Source organism: Zootermopsis nevadensis, unplaced genomic scaffold, assembly GCF_977971745.1.
Source record: "Zootermopsis nevadensis isolate Lab colony 2312 unplaced genomic scaffold, Znev_1.0 Znev_ptg000030l, whole genome shotgun sequence".
Classification (NCBI taxonomy): domain Eukaryota; kingdom Metazoa; phylum Arthropoda; class Insecta; order Blattodea; family Termopsidae; genus Zootermopsis; species Zootermopsis nevadensis.
Genome location: NW_028259162.1, coordinates 1,625,513 through 1,651,241, shown reverse-complemented (window position 1 = coordinate 1,651,241; position 25,729 = coordinate 1,625,513). Strand labels below are relative to the sequence as shown.

Here is a 25,729-nt window from a genome sequence, read left to right as displayed (position 1 = left end):
TATCATTCAAAATTTAATTATCTAATAAATTCATAATTTGAAAACTAATTGTCCAGGAATAGCCTTTATGCCATGAGAATTTTTGAAAGGAATTAAAAGCATGTTATTTGCATATACAAATTCGTATATACTTCTATAAAGTCGTGGATGTTAAAAGTTTGATCAGGAAAGCAAAGTAAAAAAAGATCATTACAAAAGAAGAAGATGAAACAAAACAAACAAAGGCAACCAAGCGATGCCGCCATTCGACACGGACAACCGACGGTGATTCAATCACCTGCAGAAGCTGATGACTGAGGTTAGGTTTGTCCTTGGACTGACCGAACCGAAAATGAGATACTGAAAGCCGAGATGTTTTTTTTAACGCGAAATGGGTGTTTAACTCAAAGAGTGGTCGATACACCTGCGAGAGCCTTCTTACCCGTATAGCTCGGGCCACCACCCGCGTTGTACCCTGAACGCCAGCGACGTCTCGCCAGAACCGCGCGCCAGGGTTGCTTCGAATGGAGGGCAGGCTCGCTCATCCAATCGTCTGGACCAATATGAACCAGATCCAGATGAGTGAAGTGACGGGCGAAATCCTCAAACGACATCCTGCAACAAAACACAACTTCCGCTGCAACTGGCAGGAAGACCCTTCACGTTCACGAAGGTCACAGGTAGACCCTTCGCTATCAGGTTAACACTTCCCTTTCCTGGTTCGTATTCTAAATAAAACTAACTTTATTGCACTCACCAGAACTCCCCATCATTCCTGACCCTAACGCTGAGAAGTTCCTTGTCCCTGTCGGAGAGTCCGTCCCACTCCCAAGACCGCTCACTCCAGGGACCAGTCCATTCGCCTCGACCCCACGGGTTACGTAACCTCACGAGGGGCGTCTCTCCCAGGGGGCCGCGAACCCTGGCGAGACCCGTCACACTGTACGCGTGCTGAGTTATTAGTCCGTTACGTAGTCGAAGTTGTCGCTTGTTGTCTTTCTCCTAAAACACGAGACATGCGCGTCTGACGTAGTTTTCCTCAAACATGAAACCGCACGACATCTGAACTAAGTTATGACGTGGCACTTCGTCTCATAAACCCTGGATTTTATACGAGGCTGGTCTACAAAGTAAGTTTCCCTGGGGCCGTTTACAGAAACAAAACACAATTTCATGGAAATATTTATTGCAACAGATACAGCAAGTGTCCAGCTATTTTTCAACATATTCGCCACCGGAATTGAGACATTTGTCATACCGTGGGACCAACTTTTGAATACCTGTGTCGTAGAAGTCTGCCGCCTGGGATTGGAACCACTGTGTGACAACCATCTCCGCCTCTCTGTCATTCTCAAAACGCTGACGCTGACCGGACAGGAATTTCTTGAGGTGTAGGAAAAGATGGAAATCACTGGGAGCGAGGTCCGGGCTGTAGGGTGAATGATTAAACACCTCCCAGCTGAACTCCTGCAGGAGACTTGCTGTCCGTCGAGCCGTGTGCGGCCTAGCGTTATCACTGACCGCACTTCACAGTCGGCGGGAGCTGGAATAAGAACCTCCATCTTCAACAGCTGCAACGATGCTACTGTGAGAACGCGGGAAGTACCGTTAGTGCATGCGCCATGCTACGTCATTGCTCTATCACGTACGCACAGTCGCTTCGCTCAATATAAGGTTTGCTAGCTGTGGGACGAGTGGGAAACTTACTTTTGGGACGCGCCTCGTACTAACGGCAATACAGGCGGACAATTGCTCTTAGGAGAGCGGAACTCGGAACTTACGAGGTTGATGCTCGCGATAAGAAGACTGGAACGGGGCACAGCGCTATTCAGCACCTGAAACGTGAGGTACCGGTCCTGATTACTGAGTCCGAAGCTCTGCACGATGCCACCCGTGAGGTCCTGCAGCGCCCGTGTGGTAAAGCCCGCCTGCAGGCTCTCGTAGCAGCCATACAGCCTGCAACCGGCATCACCCTGTACAATGGACGCTTTAATGCCAGCTACATCGAACAAAGCAAGAGATCCATCTGTAAATTGTCCTCTGTAAAAGTACAGCACCGTCAAGATATATAAACTGCACGAATCACTGGGAAAACTCGACGGCGAATAAACCTCACAGATCATGGAAAGACGTCAAGGGAAAACCCGACGTTAAATAATTCAACGTCCTGGGAATCCTCTAAAATTAAGTAACACAGACTTCACAGTCAAGGTTATCAAAATAAAAATACCTAAAACCCTTCACTTTGAACACGATTCTATGTAATCGTTTCAGCTTCGTGTAACAACAGATTTACATGTGCAATAAATAAACGTATTTACGAATGAAGAGAAATCATTCACGAACTATCAATATACGTTTCAGCACTTACTTGGCGTACGCCTTCTCTAGCAGAGCGACCCAGAATTCTGTGGGGTTTGTGCAATGAGTGTAGACCAGTCTGCCCCTGTATGTAGGCAGCCTGTCGTCAACCAGGACATCCTTCCACTCCCCAAAGTGCCAGAACCGGAACCTACAAGAAGCACAACGTCGGTAGTTGACGTCAACTTTGCCTCTCGGACGGACCACGGCGTAATTCTTTCATTCATGAAATTAGGTTATTTTTTTATTTATTTTTTTAGTGTTCTGTCTGACGACAGGTCCATATGAACAGGATCCTTCCATCCTTTTCTCGGACTGGGACCTGTTCATATACGTTCTTGGCAGATGATCCAGAAGTGGTTTGCCATTGCCTTCTTCTGTGTGTGAATGGAGTAATTGTTGGGATGCCACGGAGGAAAACTCCGTGTTACCAGACCACGGCCTTGCCCAACACAAGTTATAAATTCGGGCACCGCCGGGAATCGAACCCGAGATACCCCCCAGGATTACAAGGCCAGCGTTCTAACCGCTAGACCACCTCATCTTATTATTATTTAGTGTTCTGTCTGACGACAGGTCCATATGAACAGGATCCTTCCATCCTTTTCTCGGACTGGGACCTGTTCATATACGTTCTTGGCAGATGATCTAGAAGTGGTTTGCCATTGCCTTCTTCTGTGTGTGAATGGAGTAATTGTTGGGATGCCACGGAGGAAAACTCCGTGTTGCCTAGACCACGGCCTTGCGTTGCCCAACACAAGTTATAATTAAGCGACTGATCCATTTTAATATTATCATCCGATTTCCATCCATGTCTCCCAAGCAGTCTCTAAAACGTTTCCTCGTTATGAACAGTGCGTCGTGTGGGATGCGGGAGAGTCGGAGAACAAGTGAATAGTATTCACCGAGTGCATCGACGAGCTCTCCTCATATATGGCGAACTTTCCCTAATTGGGCCCGTACTTGGCGAAGACGACCGGACTGGAGCGGGGGACAAAAACGCATCGAAGTAGCAGACGCTGGACTTCGGAGAGAACAATACCATACCCGTTATCTACAGGCGGGTACAGAATGTGAACCCAGGGGAAATGCGCGCGGGCAATGGCCAGGATTCACGGGTTATTTAACGCACTTGTTCCAACAGCAGGGCCGCGATCACGTTCTGGGACGTTTGAGAAAATCCACGAGGAAGGAAGTGACTAAGATTAAACACGTCACACAATGACGAGCTTAAAAAACTGCGTACTTTTTTTTTTTACTAATATCATTTGAATCAACGCGTCTGAGACGGGCAGGGCATTTAGCACACACACACATTGAAGATGGGTACAAAATCGGAAAACCTGAAAAGAAAATGCCACTTGGGAGACCCAATTATAGATGGCAGGGCAATATTAATGCCAATTTAAAGGCAAAGGTGTGGACCTGATTAATGTGACTCTATACATGGTCTAGTAATGAGCTCTTATTAACGCGGCAATGAACATTGAGATTCTATACAAATCAACGAGGAGCTATTTGGCGAAAATCACGACTGTCAGATATTCTGGAAAATGTTTTGCTTCACATAATTTGTCTACTTGGCCTAAGCGTTTAATTATTAATGTTAATAATTTACGACTACGTGATGGAAAAACTATTTAGGAAAATTGTTACAAAATAAAACTTGCGTTTAAAGAAAAGTTAAGCTCTCTTAACGTCACGTCATTTTATTCTTTTATCAACTACGGAGGCTTTGTCGGGAAAGAATACTGACCAGCGTTCAGTAACAAGACAATTGAGAAAATAATACGCTTCTTCGTAATTATCATAAAATATGTAAATTTACTTTTGACTTCGTTGTGGCCAGAGGGGCCATTTTGCTTGCATCTTTTGTCTACATCTTTTAAACCTGTAATATTTGTTTGCTTGTTACTAGTACGAGGGAGGGTACACGTAAGACTTCTTTGTATGTATTTTTTGTTTGTTAACTAAATTAAACGCACTATACCAGCAGATAGTCTTGTTTCACTGAAGGTCAGCTTGATTCATGTCTGTTATTACAGGAATCCGTTTGTATAGGGACAACACCTTCCTTTGTGAAAGGAGTAACAGTCGCGAAACGCCCTGCGCTTACGATGAAAACAGCAAACAGCCAGGTTACCCAAAACATCGCCAAACCATTCCACCCAATAAGGATTCAACACTCAGGAATTAAACTATATTAGCTATAAACAACATCTTTACTTTCGCAGTTAAGAAATATCAACAGATTTAAAGAAATTAAAATTCTAAAACGAAAGACGCTGCCAATATTAATCATTCATAAAATTTAAATTGTTAAAACAAACCACATTTTTGTACCAATACGATCTGATTCGTATCATATACGCGATTCCTCCATTTCAGTATTACAATTTAAATCGGGGCCCAACAGTGACCCCCCAAACCCCCTATATATTTTTTTGCTTTCAAAAATTTCAGTGCGATCACAGGGAGAAACTGTGAGGTCGTGTTTGTAATTATTCATATACTGGGAATTTGTACAAATTTATACCAACGTATTTTATTTATTTAGTGTTCTGTCTGACGACAGGTCCATATGAACAGGATCCTTCCATCCTTTTCTCGGACTGGGACCTGTTCATATACGTTCTTGGCAGATGATCCAGAAGTGGTTTGCCATTGCCTTCTTCTGTGTGTGAATGGAGTAATTATTGGGATGCCACGGAGAAACCGGAGAAGCCCCCGTGTTGCCTAGACCACGGCCTTGCCCAACACAAGTTATAAATTCGGGCACCGCCGGGAATCGAACCCGAGACCCCCAGGATTACAAGGCCAGCGTTCTAACCGCTAGACCACCGTGACAAAATTTTAAAACAAAAGTATGAAAAATTTATTATTAGTTTACGTATCGGACCTGTATCAGATGTAGGCACTACAGAATATCAAAATAAATGATAAATTAATTACGATTACTGAGTATATTAGGATTTAAAATGTGCAATCACGATCTTATCAAGATATCTGCCTATAAAGACTGAATAAAACCACGACAGATTCAGTCGGGATAGGCAGAAACCTGATCATTAATCAGACAGAACTAATACCAAAAAAAAAAATGCCTCCGTGGTCGAACCAAATAACCGATGAAGACTTTTAACAGTAAAATGTTGACGTATTTTGCTTTTTCGCTGGGGTACACGGCCTGCAGGTTGTTTGAGATGAATACAAATACTCGTCCACTCCTTAGCTAAACCAAACGAGTCTGAACACCCGTGCTATGAAAAGTCTCTCTGCTTTCGATCATCGATTTTGTATCGATCTGCATCATTTAACGTAACATTTCTCTGTAGAACTAATGAAATGGGTAATGGTCTATAAAACATAGACGAAATGTAAGGCTATAAAGACCAAGGCAGCTCGAAGTTTACGACCGCTTTTATCAAGAAGAAGGAAGTTTTTTTTATAGGTCGTGCTGCTTACAGAAGCAACTGGAAACTTACTTTTTTTGTTTAACTAAAAGTTAAAATTCTAATTTTCATTACACATCTCTGAAAAGTTCTTTAGGCGAGAATCTGTGTAATTATTCGTGTTTTTTTCCCCGTCTAATCACAATTGTATATAAATAAAATTATACATAAGATATTAAAATATCATTTACATATTTGGTACAATTTTTTTACTACATGTTTCGGTTACATTGAACCATCTTCAGGCGTAAAGTTAAAAGTTAAAAATTATAATCTTATAAACTAAAACTTAATTACTGTTGTTGTGTAACTTCTGATGATGTTTACATCAAAATTCATTGGAGTGAGGGTATATTTTGAAGTGATAGTGGTTTAACATTGGCCTGTAACGTAAATAATTTAAAATATTTTTAATTATTACTGAACTTGAAAGAACGAGTATAGAAGACAAAATGTAATAAGGTAAAAATAAATAATTAAAGTACCAAATATGTAAATGATATTTTAATATCTTATGTATAATTTTATTTATATACAATTGTGATTAGACGGAAAAAAAACACGAATAATTAAATTTTAATTCACAATATGACGCAATTATATCAACTTGAGAATCTGTGTTTAACTTTTCCTGCCGAGTCGCTAAACAACGTAATTTTTTTTTAAAGAAAACGAATGATTCTCATCTTATAGTCCACTCTTGCACAGTGATAATCGTCCTCCACATCTTCACGATCACAAACCTTTTCATTATTCAATCTCTTTTTCCCCCTTCGTCATACTTCTCGTTGTTATAACTGCTCTTTACCACCCTTTTTCACCCATCCTCATAATTTTCATCCTGTTTCATTTATACTCGTCTTTATCGCGCCTATCTCCAACTGCTCATCTGCGCCAAATCTCTTCCTTCCTAATCAACCTGTAATTTCAGACAACGGCGTCTTGACCCGCGCATCCAGCAACTCACTTGTCACAAAATGGCTGCGACTGGAATTCCATGGCCGCCAACTAACTCACTGCTTATCTCATATTAGGAAACTAGCTTTACGCCAGACTCTCTTACGTCTTACCACCTCCTTCTTCACCGCAAGGCTCCACAAGCCCCCACGGTGTTATCATCTGGCAACCGACCGGTGTCACACCTCGACTGATCCGTAAGCTTTTACGACGGCCCCGTTATCCGTACGTTCCGGTCGTCAGGTCGATGTTGAGCTATAACAACAGTCTGCTCCACCGACTGGGCCGCCGGAAACAACATTACGGCAGTCGGAAGTAAGTTCAAGGCACATAACCCCAAATAAAAAAATGTGCTCGACGTCGTAGGAAAACCAACACTTAAAATAAGAAAGCCTCACTCCAGAGGAAAAAAGAAACTAACTGGGTCCCCAGGCTTTGCTCGCTCGTCCTTCTTATAAGGATAAAATGAGAGTGAAGACATTGGGATGGCGAGGTCTTCTGAGCGATATTTAAGAATTCGGTCCGTACCGCGAAGAAAACACGACACTTCACCATTACAAAGATCAACTGGTTTACGCTGTTTAAGGAAATGATCGCTGTTTACAGTGAGAATCATAGTTCGTCTAAATTACATTTAAGAATTCGGTCCGTACCGCGAAGAAAACTCCACACTTCACCATTACGAAGATCAACTGGTTAACGCTGTTTAAGGAAATAATCGCTGTTTACAGCGAGAATCATAGTTCGTCTAAATTACATTTAAGAATTCGGTCCGTACCGCGAAGAAAACTCCACACTTCACCATTACAAAGATCAACTGGTTTATGCTCCCGATAAATAAAGCGTCTTCCACTTTTTTCTCCGCTTAATGTTCTCTTTGCGTCTATTCTCCTTGACTTCGGATTTAAATCGTCAAGTTTCTCGGCCAGTGAGTCATGTCGCTTGGTTTCTCTGCAAACTGGGTTTCCTCTGTAACCGGTTGCGCTGCCAATAACCCATCGACATTTACCGCACGTTCCTGAGACTTCCGGCCAGCCGTTGTCGTCTGCTGACGTCACACTGACCAGGGTTCCGTCTGATTTGCTTTCCCACGACGAGTTATTCGTTATTTGCAACAATTTTCGTCACAAAATTAACTCGTAAGGGGGGGGGGGAAGGGGTCTCAAATATCGATATCGTATCATGACGGCCATATTTATTGACCAGAAAGTTGGCATCACTGTTAAATATTCAACTTATAAATTTTATGACTTTTGTCATTTTTTACTATTGACTGTTTTTTTGAGAAAAATTTGATAAAAGTTAATTTTACACTAAACTTCTCATCCTTGCCTTACATCGAGAAAAAATTCTCATCCGGACAGAAAACGCACTTCATCCACCATACCTGAAAAGTCCGCAATACGTAGCGGGATCGAAAGTCTGATCTGGTGGTACAACTCGGTCCAAAAATCGAGGGGTGAGTGTGAGCGAAGAGATGGCGGCCAGCAACCACGGATCGCCCAATTCGCCCGCCTCGACGTCCAGACGCCCGCAGTCAGCCGCTCCTCCACTCCCACCGCTGTCTGAAGCTACGAACCGCGGCCTCTGACATATTTCCTGGAGCAAAACCACACGATCACCACCTTGTCTAGTCGCTCCACATGGCTGAGGAATGTAGTCCCTTGCCCTAAGGGATGAACACAGACTGGGTGAATTATTGTCCGCCACGCCTCACTACGCGAGAGCGGAAAAACATTGAAAGTGAGTTCGGACGGTGGCTACTGTGGTAGCAAGGTTATGGCGGCGCCTGAGGTGGGGTCTGGCGGAGTCTGGAGTCAATGCGTTTGGCAGGTACCCGGCTTCAGCCGCCGTGAAGATGTATTGACAATTTCAGTGCGATTTTCAATAAATTTCATTACCCTTAACACAAATAATTTTCATTGCCGTCAATTTTGACGATTAACACCACGCAAGTTACCTCGTGACAACGCGGTGAAAAAAAATTCCTAACGCATTTTCTGGAATTCATCCGAACTTAAATTACAACGTAACTTGAGCGTGTCCTAAAACGCCCTCTGATAGGTACTCACTCCTGGCCTCATCCACACGATAGGGTGTACTGGGGGCTTCTTGTGATGGAAGAGGACACGCGGTCCCGGTGGGAATTCGGGGTCCTCGAAGAGTAGACCACGCTCACGACAGATTCGTCGTACAGCATGATACTGTGACTGCAAACCGCGGGGTCTCTCTGTGGTCCAGTACCTGAAGAATGAAATAAAATTAGGAAACAAACTCCTAGTGTCGTGAGCGAACATATGATCTCTCTCCACAGATACAAGCAAGTGCGCGGTGACACGTTTCTCACCCACGTTTTGTCCGTCACTGTCGAGTCCAACATTCAAGACCGCGTTACACTGCGTGGTAAGAATGTATCACAGCTACAGGACAATGCGACCAGCCTTCCTTCAGACTCGGTCTACTTTATCCTCCCCAAGCCACCAGTCACGTGACCGGCAAAACACTACATTACTTACGATTCTGAAAAAATCCTGCGTCCATGTGATCATGACAGGGTCACTCTTACGACTACAGAAACAGCTCCTCCGGTCTCTCTAACCCTTGACATGCTACACATGTAATATCCCATTTGAAGCAGTGGATTTTCTGGTTAGCATTTGTTTGGTACTCGAGATGATGCGATTCGTCAAAGAATCTGTGACCCGCTATCTCTCAAAAGTTAATTTAAAAAAAAAAGTTTAGATTATTCCACCGCAAAATTACCAACAGAAGAAATTTCATTGAAATAATTATAATCATAAGAATAAAAATAATTTACCGCCTGTTTCGCAACCATTTTACGGTCTCTGCGCTATTAACGTCTGGAGATGATAAAAAATTATGAAGTTTCTTACGTAAAAGTTACGCTAACGATGCAACAACTCGTTCCGACAGCGAAGAAATGTACTTAGGTGCAACCTTGGACACACAATGCGTGTACTTACAGCTCTGTTACTGAAACTTCAACACATATGACGTGGGAATTTGCATCTGTTACTGATCCATTGCTTTATACGAGTATTTTTTTAAGTCCAGCTCCTCAGATATCTTAGAGACGGTCGCCTCAGCGCTCAGACAGGCAGGGGGACAAACGGACACGTGTCTACACGTGATAAGAGACCCTCGAAGCTTTGACTGCATTTTACAGCTGGATAAGCAAAGCGACCAGCCCAGCGCCCTTGTGGGAACACTTGGAGGCGTTTTAATCTGTGGGTGGACGTTTTGTTATGTAACTGAACAGACTCATTCTTTCATGGTGTTTACCTTCGTCCTCCAACAACTTCTGGGATTCTTTGAAACCCGTTCCCAGGTTTAGTAGCGATGGTATTATGGTACATTATTACTAGGTGTTCATATTTGCGTATTTCTCTCTAGACGGACGTGTGCAATTTAATCGTTGGTTTCTGTCTACAAGCAACGACTAATTAAACCCATAATTATGTCGATCAACACATTTGATGGTTTTTGATCTAAGAAATATTAATTTCTCACTTTACATTCAGTCGGTTTGATTAGTGTTATATAACTTCTCTTTGCAAATCCAGACAACGTTTCATTCCTCTGTTTGATATAACGCATACTATGTACGTATAATCTTCCAGTTAAAATCCTTCTACTTTAATGTCCACTCGGAGCTTTACTTTGAGATCTGACAGCGTCTTCCAATCAGCTGATGGCCAGAAAGAAACACGACCCTTGGCGGTATGCCACCCGTTAAACGCCTCTGAACAGTTCAATTTATACAGCAGTTATTTTTACCAAATTTTCACTTACCAACCTGAAGTTCACAAATCTTTAGGGAGATCACACATGGGAATATTAATATACCGATAAGTCTAAGACGTGGTAAATTTGTGAGATTTTATTTTGATATTTTTCAAACGCGAAATTTAAAAGATATCAGTAAATAAAGGAGAGGGAAGGAATAAAAGTGAACGAAAGGTAACAGGAAGTAGGAGAAGACAAGCAAGATCTCTTGCAGTCCTTCATGCATGGTTTGCGTCTGGGTTGTTAACAGGTGTTCACGTTACAGTAGGAGTGCTGTTTGAACACTACGCCTTTTTCTGGAGTTCTGTAAGCCGCGCTGCTAATGCTAACCTAACCAACAAACGTGAGGTAAGGGCCGTATTGTACACAAAAGTTCACAAAGGCGAGGCGACCATTCGACAATAACGCCTTGGCCTACTTTAATTATACTCAGTCACATTATTCTGTACAGAGCTTGACGGACCGTTTTTGCAAATCAGGTCTGTCAACAGTTGCTAGGATACCGATCGCTCTTGGGTTCTGGTTCACTAACTAACTAGATGGCTTACCGAACCCGAAGGTTCATCACCGAATTAACCAAAGCCCTCCACCGGACCCTGTCCTGGGCCAACAAAATCCAGTCTCCTTCAACTCCTAATTCCCATAGATACCGCCTGAGATTAACCTCCCATCTACGTCTAGGTCTCTCCAGAGGCCTCTTCCCCTCAGGCTTCCCAAACAGTGGACCAAACCAACCAGATGGCTTAGCGAACACAAAGGTTCATCACCGAATTAACCAAAGCCCTCCACCGGACCCTGTCCTGGGCCAACAAAATCCAGTCTCCTTCAACTCCTAATTCCCATAGATACCGCCTGAGATTATCCTCCCATCTACGTCTAGGTCTCTCCAGAGGCCTCTTCCCCTCAGGCTTCCCAAACAGTGGACCCAACCAACCAGATGGCTTAGCGAACACAAAGGTTCATCACCGAATTAACCAAAGCCCTCCACCGGACCCTGTCCTGGGCCAACAAAATCCAGTCTCCTTCAACTCCTATCTCCCATAGATACCGCCTGAGATTAACCTCCCATCTACGTCTAGGTCTCTCCAGAGGCCTCTTCCCCTCAGGCTTCCCAAACAGTGGACCCAACCAACCAGATGGCTTACGGAACCCGAAGGTTCATCACCGAATTAACCAAAGCCCTGTCCTGGGCCAACAAAATCCAGTCTCCTTCAACTCCTATCTCCCATAGATACCGCCTGAGATTATCCTCCCATCTACGTCTAGGTCTCTCCAGAGGCCTCTTCCCCTCAGGCTTCCCAAACAGTGGACCCAACCAACCAGATGGCTTAGCGAACACAAAGGTTCATCACCGAATTAACCAAAGCCCTCCACCGGACCCTGTCCTGGGCCAACAAAATCCAGTCTCCTTTAACTCCTATCTCCCATAGATCCCGCCTGAGATTATCCTCCCATCTACGTCTAGGTCTCCCCAGGGGTCTCTTCCCCTCAGGCTTCCCAAATAGTGGACCCAACCAACCAGATGGCTTACGGAACCCGAAGGTTCATCACCGAATTAACCAAAGCCCTCCACCGGACCCTGTCCTGGGCCAGCAAAATCCAGTCTCCTTCAACTCCTATCTCCCATAGATCCCGCCTGAGATTATCCTCCCATTTACGTCTAGGTCTCCCCAGCGGTCTCTTCCCCCCCAGACTTCCCAACCAATACCCGGTGCACACCTCTTGTCCCATCCATGCGCGCTACATTCCCCGCCCATCTCACTCTTATTTTCTGTTTTAGTTCGTACTAAATTAATTTCCAGACTAATCCACGAATTCTTGTTTGACGGAAAGCTTATTCGTTGTTCTATTTTATGACGGTGTATAAACTGAAAAAGTTACATACCGTCGGATGAAATAAGAAGATAATCATTGACTGATGAACAGGTAAGGATTTGGAACGAAGCAGGCGTAGTTTATTTTTTCAGGGACTATTCACGAATTCGTTGGCAGACGATGAGGAACCTTACACGGAAAGAAAGTAGTAATTTAACAAACAGGTTCCAGAGCTCTGTAATCGGCAGTTGTCTAGTTAAAATCTCGATCTACACTGGAATTACCTAGATAAAAAAACTAAATCTCTCCCGCTGCACGCCATGTAAGCGCTTGAGGGGGGAGGAGAGAGAGGTGGTATAGCTCCTACACATTTTTAACCTCGGCACCAGATGGGGGTAAGTGGTCAGCGCCACGGCCACGCTTTGCCCCCGAGATAGGACCCCGGTACCCATTGTAGAGGAGGCTGGGTGGGCCCCAGAGCTGGTCTAAACGCAAAGGCTAGAGGGAAAATCCTCTGTCCCCGTCGGGGATCGAACCCCGGATTGAATTACCTAGATTTTATCATCACATCACGACCTTATCCTTCTAAATAATTTCCTATTTAAGATTCATCATCATCATTTGGAGCATGTTCTAGCTGCAATGTAAGAGGTGGTCTTATTTACATTTCCGGTAGGTGAAGCCGTGAAGGTGGCCCCGTTACCAGCCGACTTCCGGCAACAGATATAAAGCGTGTCCCACAAAGCAAAGTCTCTCTCGCGTTTTGTGGCATTTCCATAGCAACTGTAACCTGGATGACTTGGAGTCCTCAGTGCAAAAACCGTGTTCTTTGAGATTCCGTTTGAGAAACCACATCCATTATATTATTATTTCTAAGATTCTTGAGCTCAAACAAGTCTCGAACAGTAAACACCTGCAAGTAAGTTTTACCGCTGTGTTAAAGAAATCCCGTTACTATGACATATTCAGAGTTAGTTAAATGTATTTCACATTTTCAAAATCTTCATCAGGTAGTATATTTGCGTCATATTGTGAATTAGGTTAATATTTTAATATTTTCCGTCAAATCACAATTTTAATAAGATAATAAAATATATAAAAATATTTAAAATACCATTTCGCGTTCCGCATCGAATGATATTTTAAATATTTTTATATATTTTATTATCTTATTAAAATTGTGATTTGACGGAAAATATTAAAATCTTCATCGTTGAGATGCACTTCAAATTAATCTTACCAAAAACACCTACGATTCCAAATTTGTCTCCCGTTTCCGATTTTCCCAACCTAAAATTTTATATACGCATATCGAGATTAACGCCCCCATAATCACATATCCCTCTGACTTAGGCGAAGAGTGCAGAATATGGAGGTAACTGGTCAGCTTCGCTGTCGGGGGACTTTATTCGGTGGACCCCCCTCCCCCCCCCCAACTCCTTGGCGTGTGCTTCATTATCTTTGCCTTAATAATCATAATGATATATCGTTAAGAATAATTATGTAATTTTCTCCACCAACCGACTAATTATTTCTTGTGTTCAAATAATCTCCCGAGCAATTTATTCTCAAAAACTTCTGAGCGCAAATTTCAATTGTTCTAGAATCGAGTTTCAAAGTTGTTTGCTCTACGACCGGGCAACATGACAGATGAAATCTGGCTGTGGTTCTTCGACACTAAAACTCTGGTAATAGCAAAATAATAATCAGATAAAACGTTACTTATGTATATCTCTTAAGTCTTTGATAAGAAAATAAGGCCAGTGGTACGAGAGGATTTCCGTGTTGCAGGAAACAGAAACATCAGGAGTAAAGAGTGACAGACAAACACACACTTTCTCATGTCCACTGACGTCAAATGACAGACGTGAACGAGATAGCATTTAATAAATGTGGCAGGTGCTAAATATTTCTTAGTCTCCTTTCATTTCTAAAACCCTAGTTAATTACTTGTTAACCACGATGGCTAAGCAGGACCTGAGGTCCTCACGGTGGACTCCGAAGATGACTGTCTTCTGGTTTGTAGAGCCGTGTAGTCTGGTAGAAGTCTACCGACGTCTCAGACGTACTTGGTACGATAACTCCTCGCCCTGATGATGGAGTCAGCAATGACCTCTGAAACGTCGGTAATCCTCTACCAGACTACACGGCGCTACAACCCAGAAGACAGCCATCTTAATTTTTTTCTATTTTCTTGCAAAAAGTGATAAAGAAATGAGGAAAAACGACGTTAAACGGAAAGATACTTTACAGTGACAAGAACTTTCCAATATCTGCAAACAGCATGCATACCAACCACTAGTTTTTCGATTGGTTGGTAGAACTGCCACGTCTGATCGCCGTGGTGATTTGCAGCCCTGCAAGGCCGACCATGCGAAACGAGAAAAAGGCTTCAAGATTTGAGATCCGAGATCCAGACAGAGGGCAGCAAAAGATTTGTACTATCAAGTTATTACAGCAGATATGCCCGTACGTCGCTGAATGCAAAACACGTGACGAGACTCATCAGGTCATTGAGAAGCTTCTGGCCTGTTTAACGATGGATTTTAGCACACGAGCAAGCTCGCCAGTCTGGATTCCAAGATTCGACTAAATTAAAAAATTCTAGATCCATGATTTAGGGACTTTTTTACAGCATTTGGTAATTATCAACGTGATCACAAAACTCGATTTTTCATCACTAAATACTGAGATATTTAACGAAGCTGTTATTATTTATTGTTCTGTCTGACGACAGGTCCATATGAACAGGATCCTTCCATCTTTTTCTCGGACTGGGACCTGTTCATATACGTTCTTGGCAGATGACCCAGAAGTGGTTTGCCATTGCCTTCTTCTGTGTGTGAATGGAGTAATTGTTGGGATGCCATGGAGGAAAACTCCGTGTTGCCTAGACCACGGCCTTGCCCAACACAAGTTATAAATTCGGGAACCGCCGGGAATCAAACCCGAGACCCCAGGAAGCTGTATCAACTGAAACGAACGATTCAGAAGAAATAATTTTAACGAGTAGTAATTAAAAACTAACCTACTTCATTGTTTTGAAGTCAAAAGAATCGAATCATATTCGCAAAACCATTCCCAGTTCAGTTCTATGTAACATCGTTCCATCTGTTTTAGGATGTTGCGGGGTACAATAGTTCGGAGACACGCTGTACAGCGCCACTGTTCTAGCACGCACTCACAATTACCAAACAGAAGCAAAACGAAAGACGCAACATGTGTCTGTCTGTCTGTCTTGTTTTTCATCGCCCCCATTGTTCCAAAGAGACCGCTGCCATTTCTAGGCGCAGGAAAGCTAAGAAATTAAGTTGACTGCAACCGGAATATACAATTTCATCTTCATCATGGGAAAAAGAAAGTTAAAACTCATTTCTCAGACGAACTGTTCGTGGCGTGGAGGTTAGAATGCCATCGAAAGTCGGAATGTCTCATGCTCCGAACTTGGCCGGCGATAATTAAGGCCTTTTGTGATTATTCTAGTTCCGGGATATTACCGCGAAATCATCCACGACCGCTTCCAAATTCATTCCGATTTATTAATCGGGAACATCAAAGTGGAAGGTGCGCCATGCAAACGAACGGATCCAAACATTCTTAATTTAAGGCTTTGCCCGGGATGTTCTTTGGTTAAATCTTATGTGGTACCGCCTGATTCGACTTCTAATGGTTAAGTGAAGTGTTTTCTTCGCGGTACGGTCTGGATTCGTAAATATTATGAAGACGAGCTTCGGCTTCAAAGGGTTAACCAGCTGATTTTCGTAATGGTGAGGTGTAGTGTTTTCTTCGCGGTACGGTCTGGATTCATAAATAATATTCAGACGATCTTCGGCTTCAAAGGGTTAAGTAGGTGACTGATTAGTTTCACGCCCAGGAAGATTTATCCATTGGCCCCAGAGGCAGACTGAACATTGGGGCGACGAGAAACTTCTCGTCTAGCCGGGAATCGAAAAACAGTCATGAATTATCCTGGCTTCTTGTCTGCTTATCGAATAACACGAAACGTCGGCGAAGACCAGAAAACTACTAAAAACTTGCTAAAGTTGATAGTAGCTCAGTCGACCAAAACTTCCGGCCTGTTATGTAACTCGAATGTTCATTACAGCGTCACAATATAACAACACAAGTATATACACGGTGCCAGTTTAATCCAACCCTAATCTCACTTTGTATTTCTTTTAACATCCGTCTCAATGTTATCTTCTCAATGTGTCTCAGATTCCCAAGTTGCTTTCCGATTCCCTTCGTACATCTAATCTCCTCATACGTGCTATATGCGCTGCCCATCACATCCTTATATCCGGTTTACAGCGCAAATTATGAGGCCACAGTACAACACAGAGTACACATGACATTTCTCTTACTAGGTTATTTAACAACGCTGTTTCAAACACGTTATTTTACAGCACAGAAAAGAAATGCATGGGAATACGAGTCTTCATCGCTACCGCTACATTAACCTGCGAAGACCGATTTGTGCTACGCCCGCGCCACGGCAAATAAAAGGGCGAAAATGTTGCAACGGCCACTAGCCCAGGGCGAGTCGTGATTTACAACCAGCGAGAGACGGAGGGTGCTGCATTCGATCTATCGAATTCACCAGAAACTGGACTCGAGAGTGGGCTGACTAGTGAATTATCCTCGAAACAAAAGCAGAACACAAGATTCTCTTCGATTCCCAGTTCTCTTCATCTTTCCTATCCCCCTTCTTCCTTCCTTCTCATTTCTTACTTTCAACGGGATATCAATTACAAATAAGCCACGGTAATCTAGCGGTTAGAACGCTGGCCTTGTAATCCTGGGGTCTCGGGTTCGATTCCCGGCGGTGCCCGAATTTATAACTTGTGTTGGGCAAGGCCGTGGTCTAGGCAACACGGAGTTTTCCTCCGGGGGCTTCCCTGGTTTCTCCGTGGCATCCCAACAATTACTCCATTCGCACACAGAAGAAGGCAATGGCAAACCACTTCTGGATCATCTGCCAAGAACGTATATGAACAGGTCCCAGTCCGAGAAAAGGATGGAAGGATCCTGTTCATATGGACCTGTCGTCAGACAGAACACTAAATAATAATAAGATGAGGTGGTCTAGCGGTTAGAACGCTGGCCTTGTAATCCTGGGGTCTCGGGTTCGATTCCCGGCGGTGCCCGAATTTATAACTTGTGTTGGGCAAGGCCGTGGTCTAGGCAACACGGAGTTTTCCTCCGGGGGCTTCCCTGGTTTCTCCGTGGCATCCCAACAATTACTCCATTCGCACACAGAAGAAGGCAATGGCAAACCACTTCTGGATCATCTGCGAAGAACGTATATGAACAGGTCCTAGTCCGAGAAAAGGATCGAAGGATCCTGTTCATATGGACCTGTCGTCAGACAGAACATTAAATAAATATAATAAAATCAATTAAAAAACCTCGGTTATGTAGCTCATTCGTATTATTCAATGGATACATTCAATTGGCTAAACGCGGCCGGAGCTTGAAACTCACCTCAACCTGCTTTTAATGCCAAGTGTAGCATCACATATCTTAACCTCTACGTCCGCACATGCCTTCACGACGTGGTCCCCATTTGACTCTGTCCTGTGTCCATAGCAGACACGGAGATCAAAGGCAAAGCTACCTCGCTGTCTGCCATCATGCTACGAAGGCGTATAGGTGGAGGAACGGGAACTCGACGCATTCTTAACCTCACAACTTGATAGAAACTGAGTGCTTAGCTTCATGGTCCGACCGCTTTATTCCGATACTCATCGGGTTTGGTGCTGATGGATTAGAATGCCGTCATACAGTGTTGACGAGCTATCCAGATTTGTATCGGTTACCGACCTTCTCCGATACTGACTAAGCAGTTCGACAGGCCTAGTTTACTGCCTTAAAATAGGTCACGATTCCTCTGACAGCGATATCTCTCGTCTCGATTGTCACTTAACACAAATTTATATACCATAAAACGAATTCTTTTCGCCCTCCACCTCTCGGGGGGGTGCCCCACGCGGTCCGGTGGTCTGCTCCACATCTCAACAGCCTTCTGGCTCGGCCGCTGTCCTAACCGGTCATAGCCCTCCGCAGCGAGGGCTGTCCACAGTACGAGGGCTGTACAAACTACCAAGAATCATTTATAGCGACTGAAATATAAAAATACCAGCGAAACAATACAAACAAATGAACAGAGGCACAGCGCGCTTAATCAGCCAATGTAGGGTTAGATAAAGTATAAATCGTGGGTCACATTTGGCCCATAAAATGTACTAACTCTAGAAATAGTTTAATATGTCAAGAAGACGTGGTGTTGACACACCAATTTCGATAAATTCTTGGTCTTTGCGCCCTAACTTGAGGCTTCGTTCGACCACTTAAAATAGACACTGCTTTGTTCACCCCTGTGCTGGTTACAAGATATAAAGAAAGCTTATTGGGTTAGCTCTCGATCACATGGTTCTCCTAAACAGACACGTTGGTATCAGATTATAAGCTATCGTTTTACTTCTTTATAGGTTATGTAAGTTTTATATATTGACACACAGACAAATTCAGTGCGAACGTATCAGGAGACAGAAACAATAAACTGGCTTTTCTGACGAAGGCGTTAACAAGATTCAAATTACTATTAGACAGAAACCCTACTAAACAATCATTCATAAGATAGTGTAATTGCGTCATATTGTGAATATTCTAAACAATTATTTATTTTAATCCGTCTTATCACAATATTTAAAATTTCTTATAATTAAGATAATAAAATATCATTGATGTTCCATATCGATTGATCGATTTACTTTTTGGAACATCTTTTACACAACATGTTTCAGTTTTTATAAAACTATCATCAGGTGTAAAATATTTACGAACTTAAAACTCAAATATGATTCCATTTGGTGATGTTTCATGCCATTTGTTTTTCAATTTTGGGCGAGGTGTTGTCTTTTCTTAAATTTTATCAGATGTACATATTGACCCACACCTATACGATGACAGTCGTACTTCTGGACATATCGGAACAATCACTCCTACATCTAGGACCGATATGTACATCTGATAAAATTTAAGAAAAGACAACACCTCGCCCAAAATTGAAAAACAAATGGCATGAAACATCACCAAATGGAATCATATTTGAGTTTTAAGTTCGTAAACATTTTACAACTGATGATAGTTTTATAAAAACTGAAACATGTTGTGTAAAAGATGTTCCAAAAAGTAAATCGATCAATCGATATGGAACATCAATGATATTTTATTATCTTAATTATAAGAAATTTTAAATATTGTGATAAGACGGATTAAAACAAATAATTGCCTACTAAACAAGTCAAACAAAAATCAATTCTGATTTGCTCTGCAGACATTAAACTTCAGATAAGAACAATTAAATTATAAAGGTAATAATGTCCCCATTAAGAGTATTTTGGGCAAGAAAGTACAAGAGAGTGGCTTACCGAAGGATAATGATGTTGACAGAAAAAAACTGACAAAACGGAAAGTTGTACCTGTTGCCTCCATCTTCAGGGGTTAAGATGGAGACAGTATATATATATATATCCGAAACGTTGGTTACCTACCTAGGAGTCTACATGGCGAACGGCACAACCCAGAAGACGAAGTTCTTACAAGGTAAGGTCACTACCGAGGTTCAAAATCCTTGCATAATTGCAGGTTACTTGCCAGAAACCCAGCTTCTTGACTTTCGAGGAACCAGAAGGTGTTTTGGCGACAACGTCGTGATTAGACGTCCATGGGACCAGACAAGAACATTTAATATCAATTTATTAAAGCTGCTGGGAGCAGAGGAGTCAGCGATGTAACCAAGCGATCGAGGAAGCTGTCCAAACCTCTAAACCTTCTGGTGTATCGCTGCCTAATGGACCATGTCACAACCGGTCCCACCACAAATAACAGCGCTCGCCTTTCATTCTTATCCAGATCAGAGTTACATTTCAAAGTAATGCCTTCGATGTCCATGATCGATATAATTATCATAAGTTGTCTTACAGTTGATGATTCAATTACCAACTTTGATACCTACCATTGTCTGAGGTACGTATAATATTCTACAGAACGTTTCGGGGGTTTCTTATGCTCCCGTCTTCAGGTCCTGAACGCGATCCCAACCGTTGCATTAGTATCAAAATAAAACAGTGATACAAATCTGTTAGTATAACAACAGGTCATTTAAGACGCAATTACCTATAATTCGTGAAACTTAAATATACCTCCGAAGAATGACAATGTCCGACATGACATTTTTTTGTATTATTATAGCCCCCTCCCCCCCCCCAAAAATCACCCTCTCATCTCAACAATTTCTTTGTCACTTCTGTTCAGTAAATAATGGCCAAGAGTAATTTCTAAAATCCAATTTAATATTATCCTCCCATCTACGTCTATGTCTTCCGAAAGTTTTCTTCTCTTCAGGCCTTCAAAACCAAAATGTTGTACTTACGAGGGTCGCTCATTAAGTAATGCCCCACATTTTTTTCCTCAGAACATATTTATTCAAGATGGCTCAAATTTAGTGACAATATAAATCAATGTTTCCTTTACACATACTATTTTTCCACATAGTCCCCATCAACTTGTACGGTTTTACGCCAGCGTGGAACAAGTGCATGCATGCCTTGCCGGTACCAGCTCTTGTCCTGTGCACGTAGCCATGTCCTCACTGCTTGAATCACGCTCTCGTCATCTTCAAACCTTGTTCCGCGGATAGCATCTTTGAGTGGCCCAAAGAGATGGAAGTCGGAGGGTGGATGGGGCAGCACCGTCCAACCCAATTTGGTGATTTCTTCCCGGGTTCTCGGACTTGTGTGAGGGCGTGCATTGTCGTGCAGGAGCAAAATTTCTGCTGGATGCTTGTGAGGCCGAACTCGTCGGAAACGCTTCTTGAGGGTTTCAGGGTCCTGATGTACGCGTTTGAATTGATGGTCGCACCTCTTGGCATCACATCCACAAGAATGACCCCATCACTGTCCCAAAAGACAGTCATCATGACTTTTCCGGCGGAGGGAGTTGTCTTGAATTTCTTCTTTCTCCGTGATTGAGGATGATGCCAATCCATTGACTGCCTTTTTGTCTCCCGCTCAAAGTGGTGTATCCAGGTTTCGTCACCTGTAATGATCCCTCAGCATCAAAACACTCCAACAATTCAGAAGAAATTGTTTTCCTTTGAATCCTGTGGTCTGCTGTGAGACTTCGTGGAACCCATCTTGCGCACACCTTCGAATATGCAAGAGCCCGGATAATTGCAATTACACTTCCATTGCTGACTGAAAGCTGTTGGGCCAATTGTCGAGTTGTGATGCGCCGATCCTCACGAATAATGGCATCCGCGCGGTTCAACATGTCTGGAGTGGTGGCTGTGGCAGGACGCCCAGAGCGCGGCAGATCACGGAGCTCGGTTTCTTCACTTCCTGAAGCTTTAACTCTCTTAGCCCAGCGACCAACGGTGCTCCTATCGACTGCACAGCTTCCATACACAGCACACAAACGTTTATGAATGTTCACCACAGTTTCTTTTTCAGCAAAAAAGAATTCAATTACAGCTCGTTGCTTGTAACGAGAGTCGTTCACAGACGCCATTTTAACAGTTCACTACAGCTCCGCCATCGGTTGGATTCATTTGAAACTCCGTACACAACGCGAGAAACATCAAATCTCAAGCATGTAAAAGTACACTTTTCTATCTTCATTATTGGCTGAGAAAAAAAATGTGGGGCATTATTTAATGAGCGACCCTCGTATTTCTCGCATCTCCCGTGCATTTTACATGACCTGCCCACCTAATCCTCTTTGACTAGATCATCTTAATATTATCCGGTGAAGAGCTTGTCACATCATCCCCCTTGGGTCTAAATGTTCTAGACGCAGTCTTCTCAAACACGTGAAATCCGCGTTCTTTACTTAAAAGCGAGAGACTAGATTTAACACCCACAAAGTAAATTAAAGTTTGTCCCACTATACGCCATGTAGGCGCTTGGGGTGAGAGAAGGTATAGCTCCTCTCTTCCTTGACCTCGGCACTAGATGGGGGTGAGTGGTCAGCATCACGCCCCGGCCGGCTTTACCCCCGGGAAAGGACCCCGGTACCCATTGTAGAGGAGGCTGGGTGGGCCCCAGAGCCGGTCTGGACGCAGAGGCTAGAGGGAAAACCCTCTGCCCCCGTCGGGGATCGAACCCCGGTCGTCCAGCCCGTAGTCAGTCACCCACACAAAACAATAAAAAATTTTATGGTTTTTGTATACATCAGTCTCAGGTTTAGCCCAGAAATTACTTCTCACAATCACCGTCACCTTATCACACTGCAGTGTCCTAATTTCTTACTCCCCGCGTACACAAGACTTCTTAAAGTGGCGAAACAAGCAGCTTTCTATCGGTTTTCGCATTGCCCACCGCGCACGAAAACACACGAGAAGTTGGTTTAAGTCACCCGCTGACCTCCGAAGCGAGGCCACGACCCCGCAGTTTACACAAACCTGGGAACTCGGCTGCCGTTTCTGTCATAATGAACGGAATTTCGTACAGGCCGGGGGCAGCAGCAACTACCGTTACTAAGGCAATATTTCGACACACGATTTAACTAACTACCGTACCATCTGTTTGGTGAGGCACCATAACTCATCACCGCCAGCAGGCGATGTTTGCTCAGCGTCACAGGACATCTGACGTGTTTTCAAGAACGTGTAAACCCGTAGAAACCCTAGTTCACTCTCAAAGACTTCATTCACAATAAACATGTTATAAAACGCCTCGGAAAAGTTTTTAATCTAGTGACAGATCATAGACCGTCCGATAGCACGATGTGAGCGAAAGACTTTCGTTATTTTCCTGGGGGGAACTGAGGAAAACACATAAAACTACGTGAATATATGAACAAAAAATCTAAATAATTAACCAATTAATAATAAAATAAATAATCAAATAATAAATTATAATTATTTGCATTAAACTTTACACAGAAGTTTCATGGTAATTATTTCCTGGAAAAAACCTAATAAATCCTCATTATTAAGATTATAACTTTAACCATTAACATTTTCATTCTCTATTCAGTGTTTACAGAAAGTTCCTTTTTAATAATTAAATTTCTTATTTGAAGAAGTATAGGAAAATTTGCGAGACACCCTCTCGCTTCAACCGACGACAAAATCTTGCTCAGACAATACAGCATCGTCGCATAAGGCAAGAAACGTTGGTGGAAAAAGTAGCGAATGGCAGTTTTCATTCATGTTGACTGTGTTCGTCCCCGAAACCTGGGAAATGCATCCGTAAAGGCAAACAGAAGACATCCGGAGAACGAACGGTCCGCGATGAGTCAACATTACTGTATTCTGCTGAAGAAGCCACGGACGGAGATGTGCACGATCACTGCAGCTGACCGGTCCCAGGTACCCGATCCGTTAACCAATACAAGACCACTCACTACAGCAGAATCCAGCTACAAAATCTTTGAATTCAGTCTGATATTTGTTGTTCCCACAGCTGTGAAAATGTCGATCGTGGTCTTGTGAGTTGTAATGCCTTCCGCCACTTGCGTTCATCGATAGCTCTACGCCTTCGTCGTCTACGAATCTTGTAAACTATATCATCAAATGAATGTTTTGAAAGGCACAGCCCGTCTAAATAATATGTAATAATTCGGTCCGTACCGCAAAGAAAACACGACTCGTCTCCGTTAAAAGGATTAGTTGACTAATCTTGTTTAGGGAAATAACAGCTGTTTATTTCAGAGAATCATAAGAAATGCACAAACACAGTCACTGACATTCTTTTGTTTCTGCCCAATGACGACTTAAGTGATATCTTAACATAATTTAAAGTGCTCATTCTCATACATTATTTTACAAAACTTTTACGTATATTATTACACTTTTGCGAATTAATATTTGCCTTTAGTTCCCAAATTTAAATTTCGCATTTACCTAAATTTACGTGATTTTAATTATTTATTTTCTAGAACAACTTATTGTCTATCACACAAAATGCAATAAAAACCCCTCAAATTATTTCAAAAGTCATTGAGCGGACAGACAGACATGTAAACATTTGCGTGAACATACAATAAGCCTATCTTGCCTTAGGAACCAAGAGTCTAAAATGAATGCGAGTCCACCCCATGCAGTTTTTTCCCCTCAACCACACAACAGCTGTTTTAATGCATACATGCGTGGTCCCGTTGATAAAAACGGGCTCTGAAGCCAGTATTACATAATTATAAACTCCCCTCGCGCCTGTACGTGGCGCTAACTTCCGACCTTAGTCCAGACTTAATGTGATATGTCGTTAGTAATCTTGCAGTTCAGCCAACTGGATAATAACCAAAGGAAATATCCCCCTCCAGATGACACGATGAAACTCACGACTATGGGATTAGATTGGTTAAAATTGGTTCCATAGCATTGCGATGTCTGCTAATGCGATTTGTTTAACACCAAAGTGGTTTATTCGGTTGAAGTCCTAAAAGAATTACTGACCTTGGAGGAAGAATAGATTAAGCGACAAGCGAGCTGATAAATTAAACAACGAACTATGTACAGTGTCACGGATCGTGACAAAATTCCAGGAGAAATCAGAGAGAAACAATTCCTTTGAAATTACAAGTTAATAAAAACCACTTTAAAACAAATTGAGATGCAAAACGAGAAAAAATCAAACTATTGAGATGACATAACACATACTTAAAATTGAATGCAAATATGGTACCTGAGGAAAACAACGCTGTCAGCTGTCAAGAAGCTGTTGTGGCTTAATAAATGGCACAATCACGACATTTTCCACGACGGACTGAGGATAAATGTGACAAATCTTATAGCAGATGTCCAGATCGAGATTTGAACCCACGACCTCCCGAATACGGAAGCATTTAAACGTAGCCTCAAAATGTTTCTCCTAACGGGTTCTAAGTAAACCAGTTTTCCCTTTTATCATTTGTAAATTAATTTATTCCTGTTAGTACGAACGTGACGTTCCAGGAATTAAAGCGAGAAGCCGAGAATAGGGACAACTGGAGAGCTCTTTTTGGGCAGAGCAATGGACCTGTCGTAAGACAGAACACTTAATAATAATAATAAGTACGAACGCTATTTACAAACACTGACCAGGTGGGGTTCGTCCAATCAAATTAATTGTGTACAACGTTTATATGGGCAATGTGGTATTGTGTTTAGACACTAATGCTGCTTCGCGCAACATATTTGCATCTGCACTACATAAATTGTGTTTATAAGAGCAGGAAATTATACCCGTGACGTTTCGTTCATTCGCGACTCCAATTACAAACCCACGAATATGAGACGCCTTCAGAGAAAGATTCTCGACATTCCAATGCTACAGGCTGACTCAACACCACCAGGACCATGGTTCCAGACC

General features: G+C 42.7%; 1 protein-coding gene across 1 annotated transcript in view; it reads right to left on the bottom strand.

Moving 5' to 3' along the window:
* Positions 1–25,729, bottom strand: part of LOC110827781 (calpain-1 catalytic subunit) — a 59,827-nt gene that overhangs the window by 7,699 nt on the left and 26,399 nt on the right. The window contains exons 4-9 of the mRNA XM_022059779.2: positions 8,822–8,993; positions 8,137–8,348; positions 2,351–2,491; positions 1,761–1,935; positions 737–981; positions 422–594 (exon numbers count right to left, since the gene is read on the bottom strand). Of these exons, the coding sequence (XP_021915471.1) occupies positions 422–594; positions 737–981; positions 1,761–1,935; positions 2,351–2,491; positions 8,137–8,348; positions 8,822–8,993 (1,118 nt within the window). The remainder of the gene's footprint in view (positions 1–421; positions 595–736; positions 982–1,760; positions 1,936–2,350; positions 2,492–8,136; positions 8,349–8,821; positions 8,994–25,729) is intronic.